The sequence below is a fragment of the Oncorhynchus clarkii genome, chromosome 4 (assembly GCF_045791955.1).
Source record: "Oncorhynchus clarkii lewisi isolate Uvic-CL-2024 chromosome 4, UVic_Ocla_1.0, whole genome shotgun sequence".
NCBI lineage: Eukaryota > Metazoa > Chordata > Actinopteri > Salmoniformes > Salmonidae > Oncorhynchus > Oncorhynchus clarkii.
In genome coordinates this window covers 56101884-56122854 of record NC_092150.1, presented here as the reverse complement: position 1 = coordinate 56122854, position 20971 = coordinate 56101884, and the positions used below count along the sequence as shown (strand labels likewise).

Genomic DNA, 20971 nt, shown 5'->3' with positions numbered 1-20971 from the left:
AACCATCCACAGAGACAAACTGATATCTTTCCGACAGATAAGATCTAAACCAGGCCAGAACTTGTCCGTGTAGATCAATTTCTGTTTCCAATCTCTCCAAAAGAATGTGGTGAATGATGGTATCACAAGCAGCACTAAGGTCTAGAAGCACGAGGACAGATGCAGAGCCTCGGTCTGACGCCATTATAAGGTCATATACCACCTTCACGAGTGCGGTCTCAGTGCTATGATGGGGTCTAAAACCAGACTGAAGCGTTTCGTATACATTGTTTGTCTTCAGGAAGGCAGTGAGTTGCTGCGCAACAGCCTTTTCTAAAGTTTTGAGAGGAGTGGAAGATTCGATATAGGCCGATAGTTTTTTATATTTTCTGGGTCAAGGTTTGGCTTTTTCAAGATGCTGTATTACTGCCACTTTTAGTGAGTTTGGTACACATCCAGTGGATAGAGAGCTGTTTATTATGTTCAACATAGGGGGGCCATCACAGGAAGCAGCTCTTTCAGTAGTTTAGTTGGAATAGGGTCCAGTATGCAGCTTGTTGGTTTAGAGGCCATGATTATTTTCATCATTGTGTCAAGAGATATAAACACTTGAGTGTCTCCCTTGATCCTAGGTACTGGCAAAGTTGTGCAGACTCAGGACAACTGAGCTTTGGAGGAATACGCAGATTTAAAGAGGAGTCCGTAATTTGCATTCTAATGATCATGATCTTTTCCTCAAAGAAGTTCATGAATTTATCACTGCTGAAGTGAAAGCCATCCTCTCTTGGGGAATGCTGCTTTTAGTTAGCTTTGCGACAGTATCAAAAATAAATTTTGGATTGTTATTTTCCTCTATTAAATAGGATGCTCGAGCAGCGGTGAGGGATCAGCAGTGAGGGATCTTCGATACTGCACTGCACTGTACTGTCTTTCCAAGCTAGTCGGAAGTCTTCCAGTTTGGTGTGGCGCCATTTCCGTTCCAATTTTCTGGAAGCTTGCTTCAGAGCTTGGGTATTTTCTGTATACCAGGGAGCTAGTTTCTTATGACAAATTGTTTTTAGGGGTGCGACTGCATTGCGCAAGGTTAAATTGAGTACCTCAGGTGGTTAACTGATTTTTTGTCCTCTGACGTCCTTGGGTAGGCAGAGGGAGTCTGGAAGAGCATCCAGGAATCTTCGGGTTGTCTGAGAATTTATAGCATGACTTTTGATGTTCCTTGGTTGGGGTCAGAGCAGATTATTTGTTGTGATCGCAAACGTAAAAAAATGGTGGTCCGATAGTCCAGGATTACGAGGAAAACCATTAAGATCCACAGCATTTATTCCATTGGACAAAACTAGGTCCAGAGTATGACTGTGGCAGTGAGTAGGTCCGGAGACATGTTGGACAAAACCCACTGAGTCGATGATGACTCCGAAAGCCTTTTGGAGTGGGTCTGTGGACTTTTCCATGTGAATATTAAAGTCACCAAAAATGTAAGTATTATCTGCCATGACTACAAGGTCAGGGAACTCAATGAGGAACGCTGTATATGACCCAGGAGGTCTGTAAACAGTAGTTTTAAAATGTGATTGAATAGGCTGCATAGATTTCATGACTAGAAGCTCAAAAAACGAAAATGTATTTTTTTAAAAACTTTTTTTTTAACATTTTCTATTGTAAATGTTAGCAACACCTCCGCCTTTGCGGGATGTGCTGGGGATATGGTCACTATTGTAACCAAGAGGTGAGGCTTCCATTTAATTATGATCAGTGATTAGTTCATTGACTATAACTGCCTTGGAAGTTAGGTAGCCCTATTTTGAGATGAGGTATCACAATCTCTTTCAATAATGGCAGGAATGGAGGAGGTCTTTATTCCAGTGAGATTGCTAAGGCGAACACCGCCATGTTTAGTTTTGCCCAACCTAGGTCGAGGCACAGACGCTGTCTCAATGGGGATAGCTGAGCTGAGTACACTGACTGTGCTAGTGGCAGACTCCACTAAGCTGGCAGGCTGGCTGGCTAACAGCCTGCTGCCTGGCCTGCACCTTATCTCATTGTGGAGCTAGGGGAGTTAGAGCCCTGTCAATGTTCGTAGATAAGATGAGAGCCCGCCTCCAGATAGGATGGAGTCCCGTCACTTCTTAACAGGCCAGGTTTGGTCCGGCAATTAGAAGGCATCGTGTTAATGTTAATACTTAGCTTCGGCTGGTGGAATTCCTGACGAAGCCACGTCCAGATAAAGCGTCCTGGGTGAAAAAAATGGAATGAAAAAAGTCGAGCAAGGGGAGAAAAAATATAAACGGTAATTAAAAAGTAAAAAACGTAAAGTTGGCAGGTAGCAAAGTAAGGTTAGCAACAAACCGCATAGCAGCACGTAAACAAGTCTACAAGTTGTGACTGGAAATAACTTTCCAAATGCAAAACCAGGCCCTCTTGGACTGGAATTGCCCACCCCTGGTCCAAACACACCAAGACAGACACGAAGAGGGCATGACAAAACCTTTTCCCCCTCAGGAGACTGAAAAGTTTTGGCATGGGTCCCCGTTTCTCAAAGTTATACAGCTGAACCGTCGAGAGCATCCTGACCGGTTGCATCACCGCCTGGTATGGCAACTGATCGGCATCTGACCATAAGGTGCTACAGGGGGTAGTGCGAACGGCCCAGTACATCACTGGGGCAAAGCTTCCTGCCATTCAGGACCTATATAATAGGCGGCGTCAGAGAAATGCACAAAAAAATTGTCCATACTCCAGTCACCCAAGTCATAGACTGTTCTCTCTGCTACCGCACGGCAAGCAGTACTGGAGCGCCAGGTCAAGGACCAAAAGGCTCCTCAACAGCTTCTACCCCAAGCCATGAGACTGCTGAACAATTAATCAAATGCCCACCCAGACTAGCCTGTATCCCCGCACAAGGAAGACAGTAGCAGCAGTGTGTGTGGGCGTATGTAGTGTGTGTTGGGCTTTTTGTGAGTGTGTGGGTAGAGTCCAGTGTGTGTGCATAGTCAGTGCAGGAGAGTTAGTGCAAAAAAAGGTCAATGCAGATAGTCCGGGTAGCTATTTATCAGTTTTGTTTAGCAGTCATGGCTTGGGGGTAAAAGCGGTTCAGGGTCCTGTTGGTTCCAGACTTAGTTCGCTGGTACTGTTTGCTGTGCGGTAGCAAAGAAAACAGTCTATCGCTTGGGTGGCTGGAGTCTTTGACCATTTTTTTGACCTTCCTCTGACACCGCCTGGTATAGAGGTCCTGGATGGCAGGGAGTGACAGTCGATGGCTTGGGTGGCTGGAGTCTTTGACAATTATTTTGGCCTTCCTCTGAGACTGCCTTGTGTAGAGGTCTTGGATGGCTGAACAAAACTGATAAATAGTTAATCAAATGGCTACCCGGTCTATCTGCATTGACTCTTTTTTTGCACCAACTCTCCTGCACCTTACTATGCACACACACTGGACTCTACCCACACACTCACACTTAATTACACCCCAAAACACACACACGATCCAAAAAATGGCTTTTCCTTGTTAAACAAAGCCACAGCGTGCCTGAGAGGGCAATAACCCCTCTATGTTCTGCTCTCACGAGAGAGAACTCACAACCATGACACAAGATAGGAAAGCAACTGGACCCTAAAAGGGACCCGTAGTGCCCTATTGACAGTTCTACAGCTGCACCATTGAGAGCATCTTGACTGGCTGCATCACCGCTTGGTACGGCAAGATCTACAGCTGCACCAAGTTTTACAGCTGCACCATTGATTGCATCTTGAGTGGCTCCATCACCGCTTGGTACGGCATCTGCAAGGCACCTTATCGTAAGGTGCTACAGAGGGTGGTGAGTACAGCCCAGCTAGAACTTTTTGAGGTCTGCTGTATCCATGGCCAAGTGAGACATGGGTGCTGCCCCGCGGAGATGGAAATTGAAAAGCCTGAGCCTTTTGGGTAGAACAATATTCCTTTCATTTGTCCAACTCTGGCTTCAGCTCTATAGTGAAACCCCAACAGTCTCTCCAGGTCTCCAGTGGGGTTAAATATGCACTGTCGTCCAAGTGAGTTAAATTACAAAAGAAGATCGTCCATTTGTTATGTGGGAGGCCCGTTGTTGTTGTCCCCCCCCCCCCCCATGTTGGCACAAAGTTAGTTTTTTCCTTTGTGGCGACTCCTGTGTTTAGTGTCAATAGGGCGCTACGGGCGGCACAGTTACTGAAGGAGTTCGTTTGGCATCTATTGAATAGGGGGTGCCAATGTAAATCAGCCAGAAGAATGGAGCCCAAGAGATCTGCTTTAATGAGCTGAGATGCTAGAGACTAGCCCATGTCCATTTTGAAATCAAAGTGGCATGGTGTTTTAAGGCATGTGGCTTAATGGCTTATTTTAAGGCGACACTTTCTCTTCAAGACAAGTATAGAATATGTTGAGTCCTTTTTAGGGTCCAGTTGCTTTCCTATCTTGTGTTTTGGTTGTGAGTTATCTCTCGTGAGAGCACAACATAGAGGGGTTATCGCCCTCTCAGGCACCCTGTGGCTTTGTTTATCAAGGAATAGCTATTTTCGGATCATGTAAATACACATAGTCCACTTTCATGAGAACTTTTCCCACCTTGAGAAAACAATTCTGATCTAACTTGTTCCAAAATGTAGGCCTACAAGTTGTAATTTGCCATTAGAAGTTGATTTTTAAATCATGTTTACGGCCACTTTAATAATGTTTACATACTGCTTTAATTATCTCATATATATATATATATATATATATATATATATATATATATATATATATATATATATATATATATATACACACACACACACACACACACACACACACACACACACACACACACACACACACACACACACACACACACACACACACACACATACATACATACATACATATATATATATATAAGATCGAGCAATGTCGGAGTGGGATCGGCTAAGATACAGTAGAATAGATATAATATATATATATATATATATATATATACAATATTCTATTCTACTGTATTTTAGTCGATGCCACTCTGACATTGCTCAATCTAATATGTATATATTTCTTAATTCCATTATTTTACTTTTAGATTTGAGTGTATTGTTGTGAATTGTTAGATATTACTACCCTGTTGGAGCTAGGGACAAGCATTTTGCTACACCCGCAATAACATCTGCTAAATATGTCTGTGACCAATAAATATTGATTTTAATATGATGGCCTAGCTAGGGATTTTGAGATAATTAGTGCACAATCACTGTGGTCTTGAATGGTTCAGTTGATGGCGCATGGCGATTGCAAGCCCAGGATTGTGGGTTCGATTCCTGGGGCCACCTATATGTAAAACTGCATGCATGCATGACTAAGTCTCTTTGGACTAAAGCGTCTGCTAAAATGGCATAGGATGTGTCCACTAACTCCACTTGTGTTGTCTTGTCCAGTGATGGAATGGGGCGACGACGTAAGGCCCCTTTCTGAAGAGGAAGCCATGGTCATCGTCAACCACCAAGCCACAGGGGACGTGTGCACACTCATGATGTGCTTGCAGGACAAGGGCACGGTAAGAGACTCCTCCAAAGTTGGCAATGTAGCCTCCTAGAACAGTGTTTTTTTTATTTTTTTTAAACATCTTCTCCAATTTATTGTAGCCCTGAACTAGCTCACTGATTTGACCTTATCAAGAGCTTGATAATTATTTGATAATTATATTCAATCAGGCGTTCTAGCTCTAAAATAGTTCAAATACATGGCAAGGGGTCCCCGAGGAGAGGTTTGAAAACCCCTGTCCTAGACTACAAATCAATTCAAGTGAATTCAGGGAGGAACAAATTAAATTTAAGAGGTAGGCCTATTTCTTTAAACAAATCTTTAAACAAAATGTCTTGAATTGACTGGTACTGAAATGAATTGAACTCATTCAACCCACTCGGGCACTTGATTAAGATCTGAAATGTGTCTGGGGATTTCTAGTTTCATGGTCTGGGTGTGATATCATGTTTAATATCCTGCTCAAGGGGAACTGACGGTTGTGTGTGGGTTGGAATGTTTATTAAAGTAGTTATGTTCTCTCAGCCTATGTCTTCAATGAAGGTATGCTGAGCCACTGACTTGGCGTATCAGATGAATGATGTTTCTGAAATGACTAGCTAGCCATTGTAGCTGCAGGACCAACTGACTATCTAGTATCTACACACTATCTGGATTTTTGTTTTTTAGGGTGTAGCTTCCATCAATGTAATTGTCTTATTAGAAATGAAATAATCTCTCAAATGTCGCTATTTTTAAAACAATTTTATCCACCGGAAAATAAACCAGAGCAAATAATAAAACAGATAGTGGTTAAACTCAAAAATACTAATAGATAAAAACATACATACTTTTTTGATTTTTTTTAATAATCTTTTATAATTGATATCATAAATAGGACTGGTGGAGTTATGTCACACATGCAGCTAACAAAAATAAATGGAAATGTCTGCTCTTCCCAAAATTACAACCCACTAAATTGCAGCATTACCACAAAACAGGAAGAGGAAATTGGAAGGTTGGAAAAAGTAGAGAACTTGTCTGTCGGTCCTGCATTTTAAAGACCGTTGGTTAAAGAAAAATGTGATAACTAAAAAAGTGTTCCAGTTTCATTTAAGGACCAAAAAAATGACAGCTGTGCCATATAGATGGCAAAATAGTTGGGGAAGAGATTTGACGTGCCGATTTCATGGCACATTGTTTATGAACTCTTACGCAAATCGACTCAAAATTCTTGCAACCAATAGAATGGTCTGTCTGTGTGTCTGTCTGTCCCATTCCAGCTCTGCAGATTTTGCTGCGAAGAGACAGAATCATTAGATCATTTATTTTGGTACTGTCCATATGTAGCTTGTTTTTGGTCAGGTCCAGGAATGGCTGAAGAATTGCAACATTTACCTGGAGTAAACTCTGCAGATAGCTCTACTGGGTGATCTGAAAAGTCAGTCAATCAATCAATAATATAATACTTTTAGCAAAAATAATTATTTTAATTTACAATCTGTAGAAACGATGAGAATAGAAAGGTTTAGAACTTTTGTGAAACATCACAGCTCAGTTAAAATATATGGCAAATAGAAATCCAATATGGATGGTGTTAAGCGATGGGAGGGGTTGAATGGAGCTGAAGGTTGGGAATAAAACCAACTAATAACAACTAATGTAAAACATACTGTGTCCGTAAAGAGTATATAGGTTCAGAACTTTGGTGAAATATAGACTGTGCCCGTTAAATGTATAAGGTGGAAGTAGAAGCCCTAAGCGTTGTTTACTAGTTTACTACTCTAATTAGGGGAAGGGTGGGTAGGGTTAGAAAGTAATAAAGGAAAATATATTTTAGAAAAGATGAATGTTTATTTAACCAGGTAGGCCAGTTGAGAACAAGTTCTCATTTACAACTGCGACCTGGCCATGATAAAGCAAAGCAGTGTGACACAAACACAGAGTTACACATGGAGTAAACAAACGTACAGTCAATAACACAATAGAAAAGTCTATATACAGTGTGTGCAAATGAAGTAAGATTGAGGTAAGGCAATGAATAGGCCATAGTGGTGAAATAATGACAATTTAGCAATTAAACACTGGAGATAGACGTGCAAGTAGAGATACTGGGGTGCAAAGGAGCAAAATAAATAAATAGATATGGGGATGAGGTAGTTGGGTGGGCTAATTACAGATGGGCTATGTACAGGTCCAATGATCTGTAAGCTGCTCTGTGACAGCTGATGCTTAAAGTGAGGGAGATATGAAGCTGGAGATATGCGTCTCCAGCTTCATTGATTTTTGCAGGTAGTTCTAGTCATTGACAGCAGAGAACTGGAAGGAAAGGCGGCCAAAAGAGGAGTTGGCTTTGGGGGTGACCAGTGAGAGATACCTGCTGGAGCGCGTGCTACAGGTGGGTGCTGCAATGGTGACCAGTGAGCTGAGATAAGGCGAGGCTTTACCTAGCAAAGACTTATAGATGACCTGGAGCCAGTGGGTTTGGCGATTCTAGATTTAATTTTGGATTGGAGATGCTTAATGTGAGTCTGGAAGGCGATTTTACAGTCTAACCAGACACCTAGGTATTTGTAGTTGTCCACATATTCTAAGTCAGAACCGTCCAGAGGAGTAATGCTAGACGGGCGGGCAGGTGCGGGAGGCGATCGGTTGAAGAGCATGCATTTAGTTTTACTTGCATTTAAGAGCAGTTGGAGGCCATGTAAGGAGAGTTGTATGGCATTGAAGCTCGTCTGGAGGTTTGAATTGAACCCTGTGGCACCCCCATAGACTGCCAGAGGTCCGGACAACAGGCCCTCCGATCTGACACACTGAACTCTGTCTGAGAAGTAGTTGGTGAACCAGGCGAGGCAGTCATTTGAAAAACCAAGGCTGTTGAGGCTGCCGATAAGAATGTGCTGATTGACCGAGTCGAAAGCCTTGGCCAGGTCGATGAATACGGCTGCACAGTATTGTCTTTTATCGATGGCGGTTATGATATCGTTAGGACCTTGAGTGTAGCTGAGGTGCACCCATGACCAGCTCGGGAACCAGATTGCATAGCGGAGAAGGTACGGTGGAATTCGAAATGGTCGGAGATCTGTTTAACTTGGCTTTCGAAGACCTTGGAAGGCAGGGTAGGATAGACATAGGTCTGTAACAGTCTGGGTCTAGTGTCTCCCTCTTTGAAGAGGGGGATGACCGCGGCAGCTTTCCAATCTTTGGGGATCTCAGACGATACGAAAGAGGTTGAACAGGCTAGTAATAGGGGTCGAATGTACAGTACCGTTCAAAAATTTGGGTCACTTAGAAATGTTTTTTTAAAGAAAAGCACACAAAGTCCATTACAACAACGTCAAATTGATCAGAAATACAGTGTCGACATTGTTATTGTTGTAAATGACTATTGTAAGAAAACTGCTGTACACCTATGTAGATATTCCATTAAAAACCAGAGGCTCATTATCAGCAACCATCATTCCTGTGTTCCAGTGGCACATTGTGTTAGCTAATCCAAGTTTATAATTTTAAAAGGCTAATTGATCATTAGAAAACCCTTTTGCATTTGTTAGCACAGCTGAAAACTGTAGTACTGATTAAAATAGCAATAAAACTGTCCGCCTTTAGACTAGTTGAGTATCTGGAGCATCAGCATTTGTGGGTTTGATTACAGGAACAAAGCATTTTCTTCTGAAACTTGTCAGTCTATTCTTGTTCTGAGAAATGAAGGCTATTCCATGCGAGAAATTGCCAAGAAACTGAAGATCTCGTACAACGCTGTGTACTACTCCCTTCACAGAACAGTGCAAACTGGCACTAACCAGAATAGAAAGAGGAGTGGGAGGCCCCGGTGCACAACTGAGCAAGAGGACAAGTATATTAGTGTCTAGTTTGAGAAACAGACGCCTCACAAGTCCTCAACTGGCAGCTTCTATAAATAGTACCCGCAAAACACTAGTCTCAACGTCAACAGTGAAGAGGTGACTCCGGGATGTTGGCCTTCTTGGAAGAGTTCCTCTGTCCAGTGTCTGTGTTCTTTTGCCCATATTAATATTTTATTTTTATTGGTCAGTCTGAGATATGGCTTTTTCTTTGCAACTCTGCCTAGAAGGCCAGCATCCCGGAGTCACCTCTTCACTGTAGAAGTTGAGACTGGTGTTTTGCGGGTACTATTTAATGAAGCTATTTCTGATCAATTTGATGATATTTTAATGGACAAAAAAAAAAAAAATCTTTCAAAACAAGGAAAGTGACCTCAAACGTAACAGTCTTATTCTAAAGTTGATTAACCTCTCTGGGATATTCGGGATGGTAGCGTCCCACCTCAACAACAGCCAGTGAAAGTGCAGGGCGCCGAATTCAAAACAACAGAAATCCCATAATTAAAATTTCACACCATTTTAAAGATACACTTGTTGTAAATCCAGCCACATTGTCCGGTTTCAAAAAGGCTAGCACACCAAATGTTTTAGGTCATTCCCCAGTCACAGAAAAACACAGCCATTTTTCCAGCCGAAGAGAGGAGTCACAAAAAGCAGAAATATAGATACAATTAATCACTAACCTTTGATCTTCATCAGATGACACTCATAGGACTTCATGTTACACAATACATGTATGTTTTGTTCGATAAAGTACATTTTTATATCAAAAAACCTAGTTTACATTGGCGCGTTACGTTCAGTAGTTCCAAAACATCCAGTGATTTTGCAGAGAGCCAAATAAATTTTCAGAAATACTCATAATAAACATTGATATAAGATACAAGTGTTATGCATGGAATTTTAGAGCCACTTCTCCTTAATGCAACCGCTGTGTCAGATTTCAAAAAGGTTTTTACCGAAAATGCACACCATGCAATAATCTGAGTACGGCGCTCAGACAACAAAACAAGCCATACAGATATCCACCATGTTGTGGAGTCAACAGTCAGAAATAGCATTATAAATATTCACTTACCTTTGATGATCTTCATCAGATTGCACTCCCAGGAATCCCAGTTCCACAATAAATGTTTGATCTATAAAGTCCATCATTTGTCCATATACCTATTTTTTGTTTGCGCGTTTATCCAAATTCATGAGGTGCGAGCAAACAAAGTCAAAAAGTTCTGTTACAGTCCGTAGAAACATATCAAACGATGTATAGAATCAATCTTTAGGAGGTTTTTATCACAAATCTTTAATAATGTTCCAACGGGAGAATTCCTTTGTCTTCAGAAATGCAATGGAACGCAAGCTAACTCTCACGTGGATGCGCGTGGTCAGCTCATGGCACTCTGGCAGACCCCTAACTCATTCAGCTCCCATCCCCCCCTCCTTCACAGTAGAAGCCTGAAACAAGGTTCTAAAGACTGTTAACATCTAGTGGAAGCCTTGGGAAGTGCAATATGACCCCATAGACACTGTATATTCGATAGGCAAAGTTGAAAAACTACAAACCTCAAATATCTCACTTCCTGGTTAGATTTTTTTCTCAGGTTTTTGCCTGCCATATGAGTTCTGTTCTACTCAGACATCATTCAAACAGTTTTAGAGACTTCAGTGTGTTTTCTCTCCAAATCTACTAATTATATGCATATTCTAGCTTTTAGGACTGAGTAGCAGGTGGTTTACTCTGGGCACCTTTTTATCCAAGCTACTCAATACTGCCCCCGTCCCAAAGAAGTTAAATTGATGAAGAAAAAAAAACCAATCTACATACAATACCCCATAATGACAAAGCAAAAACTGTTTTTTAGACATTTTTGCTAATTTATAAAGAATAAAAAAATATCACAATTACATAGGTATTTAGACCCTTTATTCAGTACTTTGTTGAAGCACTTTTGGCAGCGATAACAGCCTCGAGTTATCTTGGGTATTGCGCCACAAGCTTGGCACTTGGGTTTTGCGCTACAAGCTTGGCACAAGCTTGACACATTCTGGATTCGAGTCCAGACTCTGTCGATGGCCGGCCGCGACCGGGAAACCCATGGAGCGGCACACAATTGGCCCAACACTGTCCGGGTTAGGGGAGGGTTTGGCCTGCAGGGATGTCCTTATCCCATCACGCACTAGCGACTCCTGTGGCGGGCTGGGTGCAGTGCACGCTGACACGGTCTCCGGGTGCACAGTGTTTCCTCTGACACAGTGGTGCGGCTGGCTTCGAGGTTAAGTGGCCATTGTGTCAAGAAGCTGTGCGGCTTGGTTGGGTTGTGTTTCAGAGGACGCATGGCTCTCGACCTTCAACTCTCACGAGTCCGTAGGGGATTTGCAGCGATGAGACAAGACTGTAACTACCAATTGGAGACTGTGAAATGGGGTAAAAGTAACAAAAAATAAATAAAAGGACATTTCGAGACTTGTCCCGAAGCCACTCCTGCATTGTCTTGGCTGTGTACATAGGGTCGTTGTCCTGTTGGAAGGTGAGCCTTCGCCTCGGTCTGACGTCCTGAGTGTTCTGGAGTAGGTTTTCATTAAGGATCTCTCTGTACTTTGCTCTGTTCATCTTGCCTGAATCCTGGTCTCCCAGTCCCTGCTGCTGAAAAACATCCCCACAGCATGATGCTGCCACCATCATGCTTCACCGTAGGGATGGTGTCAGGTTTCCTCCAGCCGTGACTCTTGGCATTCAGGCCAAGGAGTTCAATCTTGCTTCTCTTGGTCTGATAGTCTCCAAGCGGGCTGTCATGTGCCTTTTACTGAGGAGTGGCTTCCATCTGGCCATTCTACCATAAAGGCCTGATTGGTGGAGTGCTGCAGAGATGGTTGTCTTTCTGGAAGGATCTCTCTTCCCCCCCCCCCCCCCGATTGCAGGGCTGACAGACAAGTTCCTTATTTTTCCCCCTTCCACTTGCCTCGTCCATTTTTGCGGTAATGCTGTTATTAATTGATTATAATTTTGGGTAGAGCAGACATTTCCATATATTTTTGTTAGCAGCATGTGTGACCACCTATTTATGATATCATTTACAAAGATTATACTTTTTTAAATATAAAAAATATATATTATATTTGAGTTTAAACATAATATTTGTTAGATTATTTGTTCTGTCTTTTCTGGTAGATTAAACCAAAATTGCATCTAACTTTCTATGGCTTGTTTTTAAAAATAGCGATATTTTGGAGATTCGATTTTCAAATAGGTTTGCCAAAGATAAGATATCGTAATTTTCCTCTTTCATATTTGTCCAAAATGACAGTTCTACTGGGTCAAAGTCAACGATAGATCGGATAAAAGGACCGAGACAATGACTAAACGCCTCAGCCTGATGTTAAAATCCAGTGTTTGTCTTGAGAATGTCACATTTTACTAATTGAAGGTGTTTCAAGAGTTTTGCAAATTGAGTGTTGAAAAAGTAATGTATTGTTAGTCAAACAGCATTCACGGCCCACATGCAGTACTTTACATTCTTTCCAGTCCAATATAACCGTCGAAGGCGTATTTTGTGTCGACACCATTCATAAAACCTTTTACTTTAGGTAACAAGCTTTCAGTATCCATCTAGTGAAGTTTCTGGGCCAGCAGCTGACATAATACTGTACTCTGGCTAGCCAGCAGGTATCGGATTCTCAGCCTCCCTCCCGTTTAACCTGAAATGATTGGCCTGTCTTGTGATGAGATGTGAGGTCCTACTCCCTCAGCCAGTGTCTGCGTCCCAAACTCACTGGTTGTGTCCCAAATAGCACCCTATTTCCTATAGACCACTACTTTTGACCAGAGCCCTATGGGCCCTGTAAAGGGAATAGAGTGCCATTTGGGACGTACACTACACTGTGAACACAATCAGGACCAAACATCGCCACGGCCTTGGCTCAGCTACAAAAGACCAATCGATAGGTTTACTTAATCCAATTACTATTTATCTGGCCCACTCCTATTTCTCTGGCAGCACTGCTGCCTGGCTGCTACCATACTGTGCAAATACGGCCTGTCTCTTCATGCTTCAGGGGTGGAACTGTGACCAGGGTGGTTGTGGCTTTGACCTGGCTTACAGAGGGAGGACGACTCCTGATGTTTTGACGAGCAGTGAATTAATATTGACAGGGACATTTGGATGGAATGGTATAAAAGACACATGTTTATACCTGTTCATCTCCTTGTCTGCGAGGTTTGTCAGTTGATAGGCTGCTATATCTACAGTGAATGATTGAGTCGTTTTCCCCCTTTGTTTCTATGAACTTCCATCCTAGTGGTCCAGTTTGTGTTTTTAGCCAACTCCTCTCTGTGTTTTGTTCATTGCTATGCCAAACATGAAACTAAGAGAAGAGTTGGCTATAGTTTGTGACCTAGGCTAAAAAAAAACAGAAGGAAAGAAAACCGTATGATAGAGAAGCCTAGAAATGGCTGTGGTTTCTGCAGCCTAAGCGACAGTCATAGTGTATAACTTCACACAATTGCCCTACCCATCACCCCCTCTGTGGTGGGTAGAGCCACTGGGGAAGGGGCTGGTGCTCCTGTCCTGTACTCCCTCCAGGACAGTACATTCCTTGGTGGAGCAGGACTGCCAACCCCACACGCAGCCCTCTGCCATCCCAGGGATGAGCCCTTGGTTTGGAGGGTTAAGGGTTTTTTCTACTGGGGCTGCCAGGAGGTGGTGGTGAGCGGGGGGCTAGTTGAGCTGTGGTGCACAAACATGATCTACCTCATCAACTGCATTCTCAGCCTAGTTATGCTCTTAGTGCATAAAGAAGGAAGTGGCGAAAATGCCACAAGGGGCCAAAGCTTCTCACTGGGACTTAGAGTTATGTAAATTGTCTATGCCTGCCTGCCTACATACCTATGGCTATATAGACTGTGTGTGCAGACCACGATGGCTACAAACAGTAGACTGAGCGTGTGTGCAGACTGCAGAACTATGACTTCATAGTCTCAGCGTAAGTGTGTGCCTGCCTATAGATTGTGTCTGTATGACCAGTCTGTAATGTTCTCTCCTTTAGGTGGTGAGGAAGATGATGTGGTTAATGGACCACGTGTTCAAGTACACCAACTTTGGCCTGGTGTCTCTCATCCACGGGGACTTCTTCATCAGACAGGTGAGACAGACACACTCCGAGACCTCTATCTAGGAGGCTTTTACTCGGCTGACAACTATCTCATCACAACTGTTTTTGTGATAGGATATTTTTGATGTGGTCTGACTGGTTTAGTGGTCATGCCGCAGCTTCTGGCACACATACGGCGTTGGCATAGGTTTGAATTTGGCCAACTGCACTTTGACACACTGTCATCGTCCTGATCTGTTCAATGAAATCCGAAAATAACTTCAAATATATGCTTAACAAAAAGATAAACGTAACATGTAAAGTCTTGGTCCCATGTTTCATGAGCTGAAATAAGATCTCAAATGTTCTATACGCACATAAAGCTGATTTCTGTCCAAATTTGGGCACAATTGTTTACATCCCTGTTAGTGAGCATTTCTCCTTTGCCAAGATACTCCTTCAACCTGACAGGTGTGTTATATCCAAAAAGCTGATTAAACAGCATGAGCATTACACAGGTGCACTTCATGCTGGGGACAATAAAAGGTCACTCTAAAATGTGCAGTTTTGTCACAACACAATGCCACAGATGTCTCAAGTTTTGAGGGAGCGTGCAATTGGCATGCTGACTGCAGGAATGTCCACCAGAGCTGTTGCCAGATAATTTTGTTAATTTCTCTACCATAAGCCGCCTCCAACGTCGTTTTAGAGAATTTGGCAGTACATCCAAATGGTCTCACAACCGCAGACCATGAAATCCCAGGACCTCCACATCCGGCTTCTACACCTGCGGGATCGTCTGAGATGAGCCACCCTGATAGCTGATGAAACTGAGGAGTATTTCTGTCTGTATTAAAGCCCCTTTGTGGGGAAAACTAATTTTTATTGGCTGGGCCTTGGGTCCCCAGTGGGTGGGCCTGGCTCCACCCATGGTTGCGCCCCTGCCCAGTAATTTTGTTCACTATAGTTTTATATTTTCACCAATGTGTATATTTGTGTAATGAAATGGTGACATTGCAATCCCCACGAGTTAGCATTTTATTACATCCACACACACAGCCACTCATTTAACATGCACTCCAGCTGAGCAGTATATCAGCTCGGCAGCAGGCAGGAAATGGCTACAGCCTCCTCCTCGAACAGGGACACAGCCAGGCAGGCCCAGTGGACAGCACAGTAGAGCAGTGTTATGGTACAGTAGTCCAGCCGCTGGCCCGAAGTGACCCTGAGCAGCTGGAAGAGAATGGAACAGAGATGCTCTCTGCCTGGGTGACAGACAGAGAGGCAGGCAGACGGACGGGTGACTGGCAGCTGATTCAGTTGCTTGTTGGCCCAGCAGTTCTATTCAAATCAAATTAAAGTTTGGGGACACCTCATTCATGGGTTTTTCTTTATTTGAACTCTTTACTAGATTGTAGAATAGTAGTGAAGACATCAAAACTATGAAGTAACACATGAAATCATGTAGTAACCAAAAAAGTGTTAAACATATCCAAATACGTTTTTGTTTCTTCAAAGTAGCCACCCTTTGCCTTGACGACGGCTTTGCACACTCTCAGCATTCAACCAAATTCATGAGGTAGTCACCTGGAATGCTTTTCCAACATTCTTGAAGGAGTTCCCACATGTGCTGAGCACTTGTTGGCTGCTTTTCCTTCCTTTAGTCCGTTGGACTATGTGGTCCAGACTCATCCCTAACCATCTCAATTGGGTAGAGGTTTGGTGATTGTGGAGGCCAAGTCATCTGATGCAGCACTCCATCACTCTCCTTCTTGGCCAAATAGCCCTTCCACAGCCTGAAGGTGTGTTTTGGGGCATTGTCATGTTGAAAAACAAATGATTGTCCCACTAAGCGCAAACCAGATGGGATGACGTATCGCTGCAGAATGCTGTGTTAGCCATGCTGGTTAAGTGTGCCTTGAATTCTAAATAAATCACAAAGTGTCAGCAGCAAAGTACCCCACACCATCACACCACCACCTCCATGCTTTGTGGTGGGAACCACACTTGCAGAGGGAACCACACTTGCGGAGATCATCTGTTCAACTACTCTGCATCTCACAATGACACCGTGGTTGGAACCAAAAATCTCAAATTTGGACTCATCAGTCTAGAGGACAGATTTCCACCGATTTAATGGCCATTGATCGTGTTTCTTGACACAAGCAAGTCTCTTCTTATTGGTGTCCTTTAGAAGGGGTTTCTTTGCAGCAATTTGACCATGAAGACCTGATTCACTCAGTCTCCTCTGAACAGTTGATGTTGAGATGTTACTTGAACTCTGAATCATTTATTTGGACTGTAATCTGAGGTGCAGTTAATTGCCGATTTCTGAGGCTGGTGACTCTAACTCTGTAGCAGAGGTAACTCTGGGTCTTCCTTTCCTGTGGCAGCCCTCATGAGAGCCAGTTTCATCACAGTGCTTGATGGTTTTTGCGACTGCACTTGAAGAAAGGGGGGCGTATGGCAATATACCACTGCTAAGGGCTGTATCCAGGCACCGTCCAAGAACAGCCCTTAGCCGTGGTATATTTTCCATATATCATACCCCCTCGGGCCTTAATGCTTAATTATACTGCAAGCACTATGATATTTACTCGACATGGCACTTGCATGAATGATGAAATGTAAAATAACACAACACACAACATGATAGCCAGTGAATTAGAATGTTTTGTTCCTGCGCAGTTTGTCAAGTACCATGCTCTTTACTTAGACTGACTTGCATGCACTCATACAAACAAGATGGCGCATGCCAACACAAACTGGAGGAAAGGTCAATGTCCTGAAGAAACATTTTCTGCTCGCTTCAGCTGTCCAAAAGTATGTTTTATGGTAGTGGAATTAGTTTAGATGTTTAAATTGAGACATAACCGACACTTCAAATAACAACGTACTGTAGGCTACAATGAGCTCCAAAAGTATTGGGACAGTGCAAATTATTTTGTTTTGGAACTGTACTCCAGCACTTTTGGATTTGAAATGATACATATTTTACAAGGTTAAAGTGCAGACTCTCAGATTTCATTTGAGGGTATTTTCATCCATATCGGGGGAACCGTATAGAAATTACAGCACATTCCCCCTATTTATTTTATTTTTAATTTGAACATTTTATTTAACTAGGCAAGTCAGTTAAGAACAAATTCTTATTTACAATGATGGCCTACCGGGGAACAGTGGGGTAACTGCCTTGTTCAGAGGCAGAATGACTTTGTCAGCTCGGGGATTCAATCCAGCAACCTTTCGGTTGTGTGTATTAAGTTAAGTATTTGGTCCCATATTCATAGCACGCAGTGACTACAACAAGCTTGTGAGTCTACAAATTTGTTGGATGCATTTGCTGTTTATTTTGGTTGTGTTTCAGCTTATTTTGTGCCCAATAGAAATGAATGGTAAATAATGTATTGTCATTTTGGAGTCGCTTTTATTGTAAATAAGAATAGAATGTTTGTTAACACTTCTACATTAATGTGGATGCTACCATGATTACAGATAACCCTTAATTAATTGTGAATAATGATACGTGAGAAAGTTGGAGGCATAAATATAATATCCCCCCAAAACAATTCTAACGTCCCCTGTCTTGGGGGTATGCTATTTGTGCTTCTTTCTCACTCATCGTTATTCCCGATTTAATTTAAGACTATCCGTATTCATGATGTAATCATTGCGTGCTTGCAAAATGGAACCAAATACTAAACTTTTTACTACTATAATACACATATAAGTGAATTTGTTGCAATACATTTGGTCCCCTAAAATGGGAGGACTATGTACAAAAAGTGCTGTAATTTCTAAGCGGTTCACCCGATATGAATGAAAATACCCTCAAATTAAAGCAGACAGTCTGCACTTTAATCTTATAGTCATTGTATCATTTCAAATCCAAAGTTGTGGAGTACAGAGCCAAAACAACAACATGTGTTACTGTCCCAATACTTGTGTGATGTATTGTATAACATACCACATGTACTAATCACACAAATTCAGAAACCCAATACTGGCACATCAATCCAGCCTCAGTGTGTTGATGCCTTTTAAAGTGCTTCTGAACCTGGCCTAATTGGAAATCAATCCAAAAACCCTCTGTCAATTTTCGCAATGCTCTTACTGCTAATGCTAAGGCTATTACTGCTAATGTTACCATAGCTAATATGAACTTCACTGTCTATTCATTTCAGTGGAGCTTGGCTGAGTGTCACACCAATACTGTATTGTATCCTCTCTATGCTAAAGCTAAACTGGGTTGTGTTAATTAGGCACCAAATGGAAGAAAACAGACTAAAACGGGGAGGGGGTGACTATCTGGACTTGGCTAATAAGAAATAAAGATTTTCATTTTTCCTTGTTATACGCTTTTACATGTTTTCCCTCTGTGAACGCTACCCCAATTCAGTAATGAAGAATAAAACAAAAGGAAAACTAAGCTTTTGCGATATCTTTTGTGTGCAAAGCCTTTACATCTAAACAGCCCTGATAGCGTCCTCATGCCACCCCTGTTCTGTGTTTCCCTGTTTAACCCGCAGGGTAAAGCGTACCGGGACAAGCAGCTGGTCTACCTAAAGGACCACCTAGACCGGTACTATCACAGCCGTGACAGAAAGTGGATCGTGCTCTTCCCAGAAGGCGGCTTCTTGCGCAAGCGGCGGGAAACCAGCCAGGCATTCGCCAAGAAGAACTCGCTTCCTCACCTGACGCATGTGACGCTGCCGCGGCTGGGTGCCACTCAGGTGATCCTGAAGACCCTGGGGCCGCAGCAGGAGAATGGCTGCCTGGGGACAGAGGCCAGCACAGTGCACCGTAGCCAGTCAGGTGAGTGACGAACACACACACACACACACACACCACGTTCTTCCGTTTCACCTTACTCTGCCTCGAAATCTCCGGTCATCACCTGAGGTCTTAGTGGGCTGTGACACACCTGCAGCCTGTCTTCACCTCCTCCCCTCTAATCCTGTGGTTACACTCCCCTGCAGCCAGTCACCTCTGTCTGTACCTGTCTATCCCTTCACCTATTGTAGTCATCTAGGACCAGGTCAGCCTCCAGGGCTCACCAAGCAAAGGTCTCCTTTGTTTAAATCAGGGTTGGGGTCAGTCGATTCAGAAAGTGATTTAAAATGTATAAAACTATTATTTTGATATAAATAGCTTCTCGCTTTCAGGTTATTGAGAAGTCATAAAAAACAGGTGCCCTTTTTTCAATTATTGAATTGGAATTTCAGTTTACTCTCTGAATTGATTGACTTCAATTGGAATTGACCCCAACTGATTCCAGGTAAAGCCTCACGATTCCTGGAAAAAGTGTTATCAGGACGCATCACCATGCTGGAAAAAGTGTTATCAGGACGCATCATCCTGCTCTTGACCTTCCCAACTCAGTACTCATGCATGTGCTTCCCAGAGTGCAACACCTCTAGCTACATACTTTACAAATTGGGGAGAGGGCGGGGGATTATGGGTACTGAACTAATAATCAGACAGGCAATTTTGGCACAGGAGACTAATGAAAGTTTTTTCCAAGTAGACCTAAGTTAAGTACCCTTTTCAATTCAAATCAAATTGTATGTCACATGCAGCGAACACAACAGGTGTAAGTAGACCTTACCGTGAAATGCTTACAAGCCCTTAACCAACAATGCAGTTAAAGAAATAGAGTTAAACAAATATTTACTAGCTAAAATAAAAAGTGACACAATAAAATAACAATAGGGGGACCTGTACTGAGTCAGTGTGCGGGGGTACAGGGTAGTTGAGTTCATTTGTGCATGTAGATAGGTGTAAAATGACTATGCATAGATAATAAACAGTGAGTAGCAGCAGTGTAAAAACAAAGGGGGGGGGGTCAGTCAATGTAAATAGCCCGGGTGGCCATTTGATTAATTGTTCAGCAATCTTATGGCTTGGGGGTAGAATCGTTTTGGGTCTAGGAGCCTTTTGGACCTAGGAGCCTTTTCGTGCCTTCCTCTGACACCGCCTAGTATATAGGTCCTAGATATATGGAACCTTGAGTCTAGTGATTTACTGGGCCGTACGCACTACCCTCTATAGCCATATGGTCAGATGGCCATACCAGGCGGGGATTCAACCAGGTCAGGATGCTCTCGATGGTGCATCTGTCAAACTGGGGACCCCATGCCAAATCTTTTCAGTCTCCTTAGGGGGAAAAGGTATTGTCGTGCACTGTTCACGACTGTCTTGGTCTGTTTGGATCGTGATAGTTCATTGGTGATGTGGACACCAAGGAACTGGACAGCATCCATCGTGAGCCATTAAAAAGAGAACTTCCAAGAAGCCAGTTTTTCAGACTGAGCCGTATATGCCACTCCACAGAGGATTATCTAGAAAAAGCAGCGGAGATGCGCATTAGGTTTCTAAGAGCCTATTCGCCACAATGTGTGGATGAAGCTCTTCATTAATTTGACATTGAGAAAAACACGAGATGAACTGCTACATAAAGGACCCGCTAAAGAACACTCCGTAATGTTCACAACCACATACTTTGAACTCGCGAAAAGTGGGAGACGCGGTCAAGAAACACTGG

General features: G+C 42.8%; 1 protein-coding gene across 1 annotated transcript in view; it reads left to right on the top strand.

The window, feature by feature from the left end:
- Positions 1 to 20971, top strand: part of LOC139406966 (acyl-CoA:lysophosphatidylglycerol acyltransferase 1-like) — an 85291-nt gene that overhangs the window by 31780 nt on the left and 32540 nt on the right. The window contains exons 3-5 of the mRNA XM_071150184.1: positions 5395 to 5513; positions 14383 to 14478; positions 18957 to 19242. Coding sequence (XP_071006285.1) covers positions 5395 to 5513; positions 14383 to 14478; positions 18957 to 19242 — 501 coding nt within the window. The remainder of the gene's footprint in view (positions 1 to 5394; positions 5514 to 14382; positions 14479 to 18956; positions 19243 to 20971) is intronic.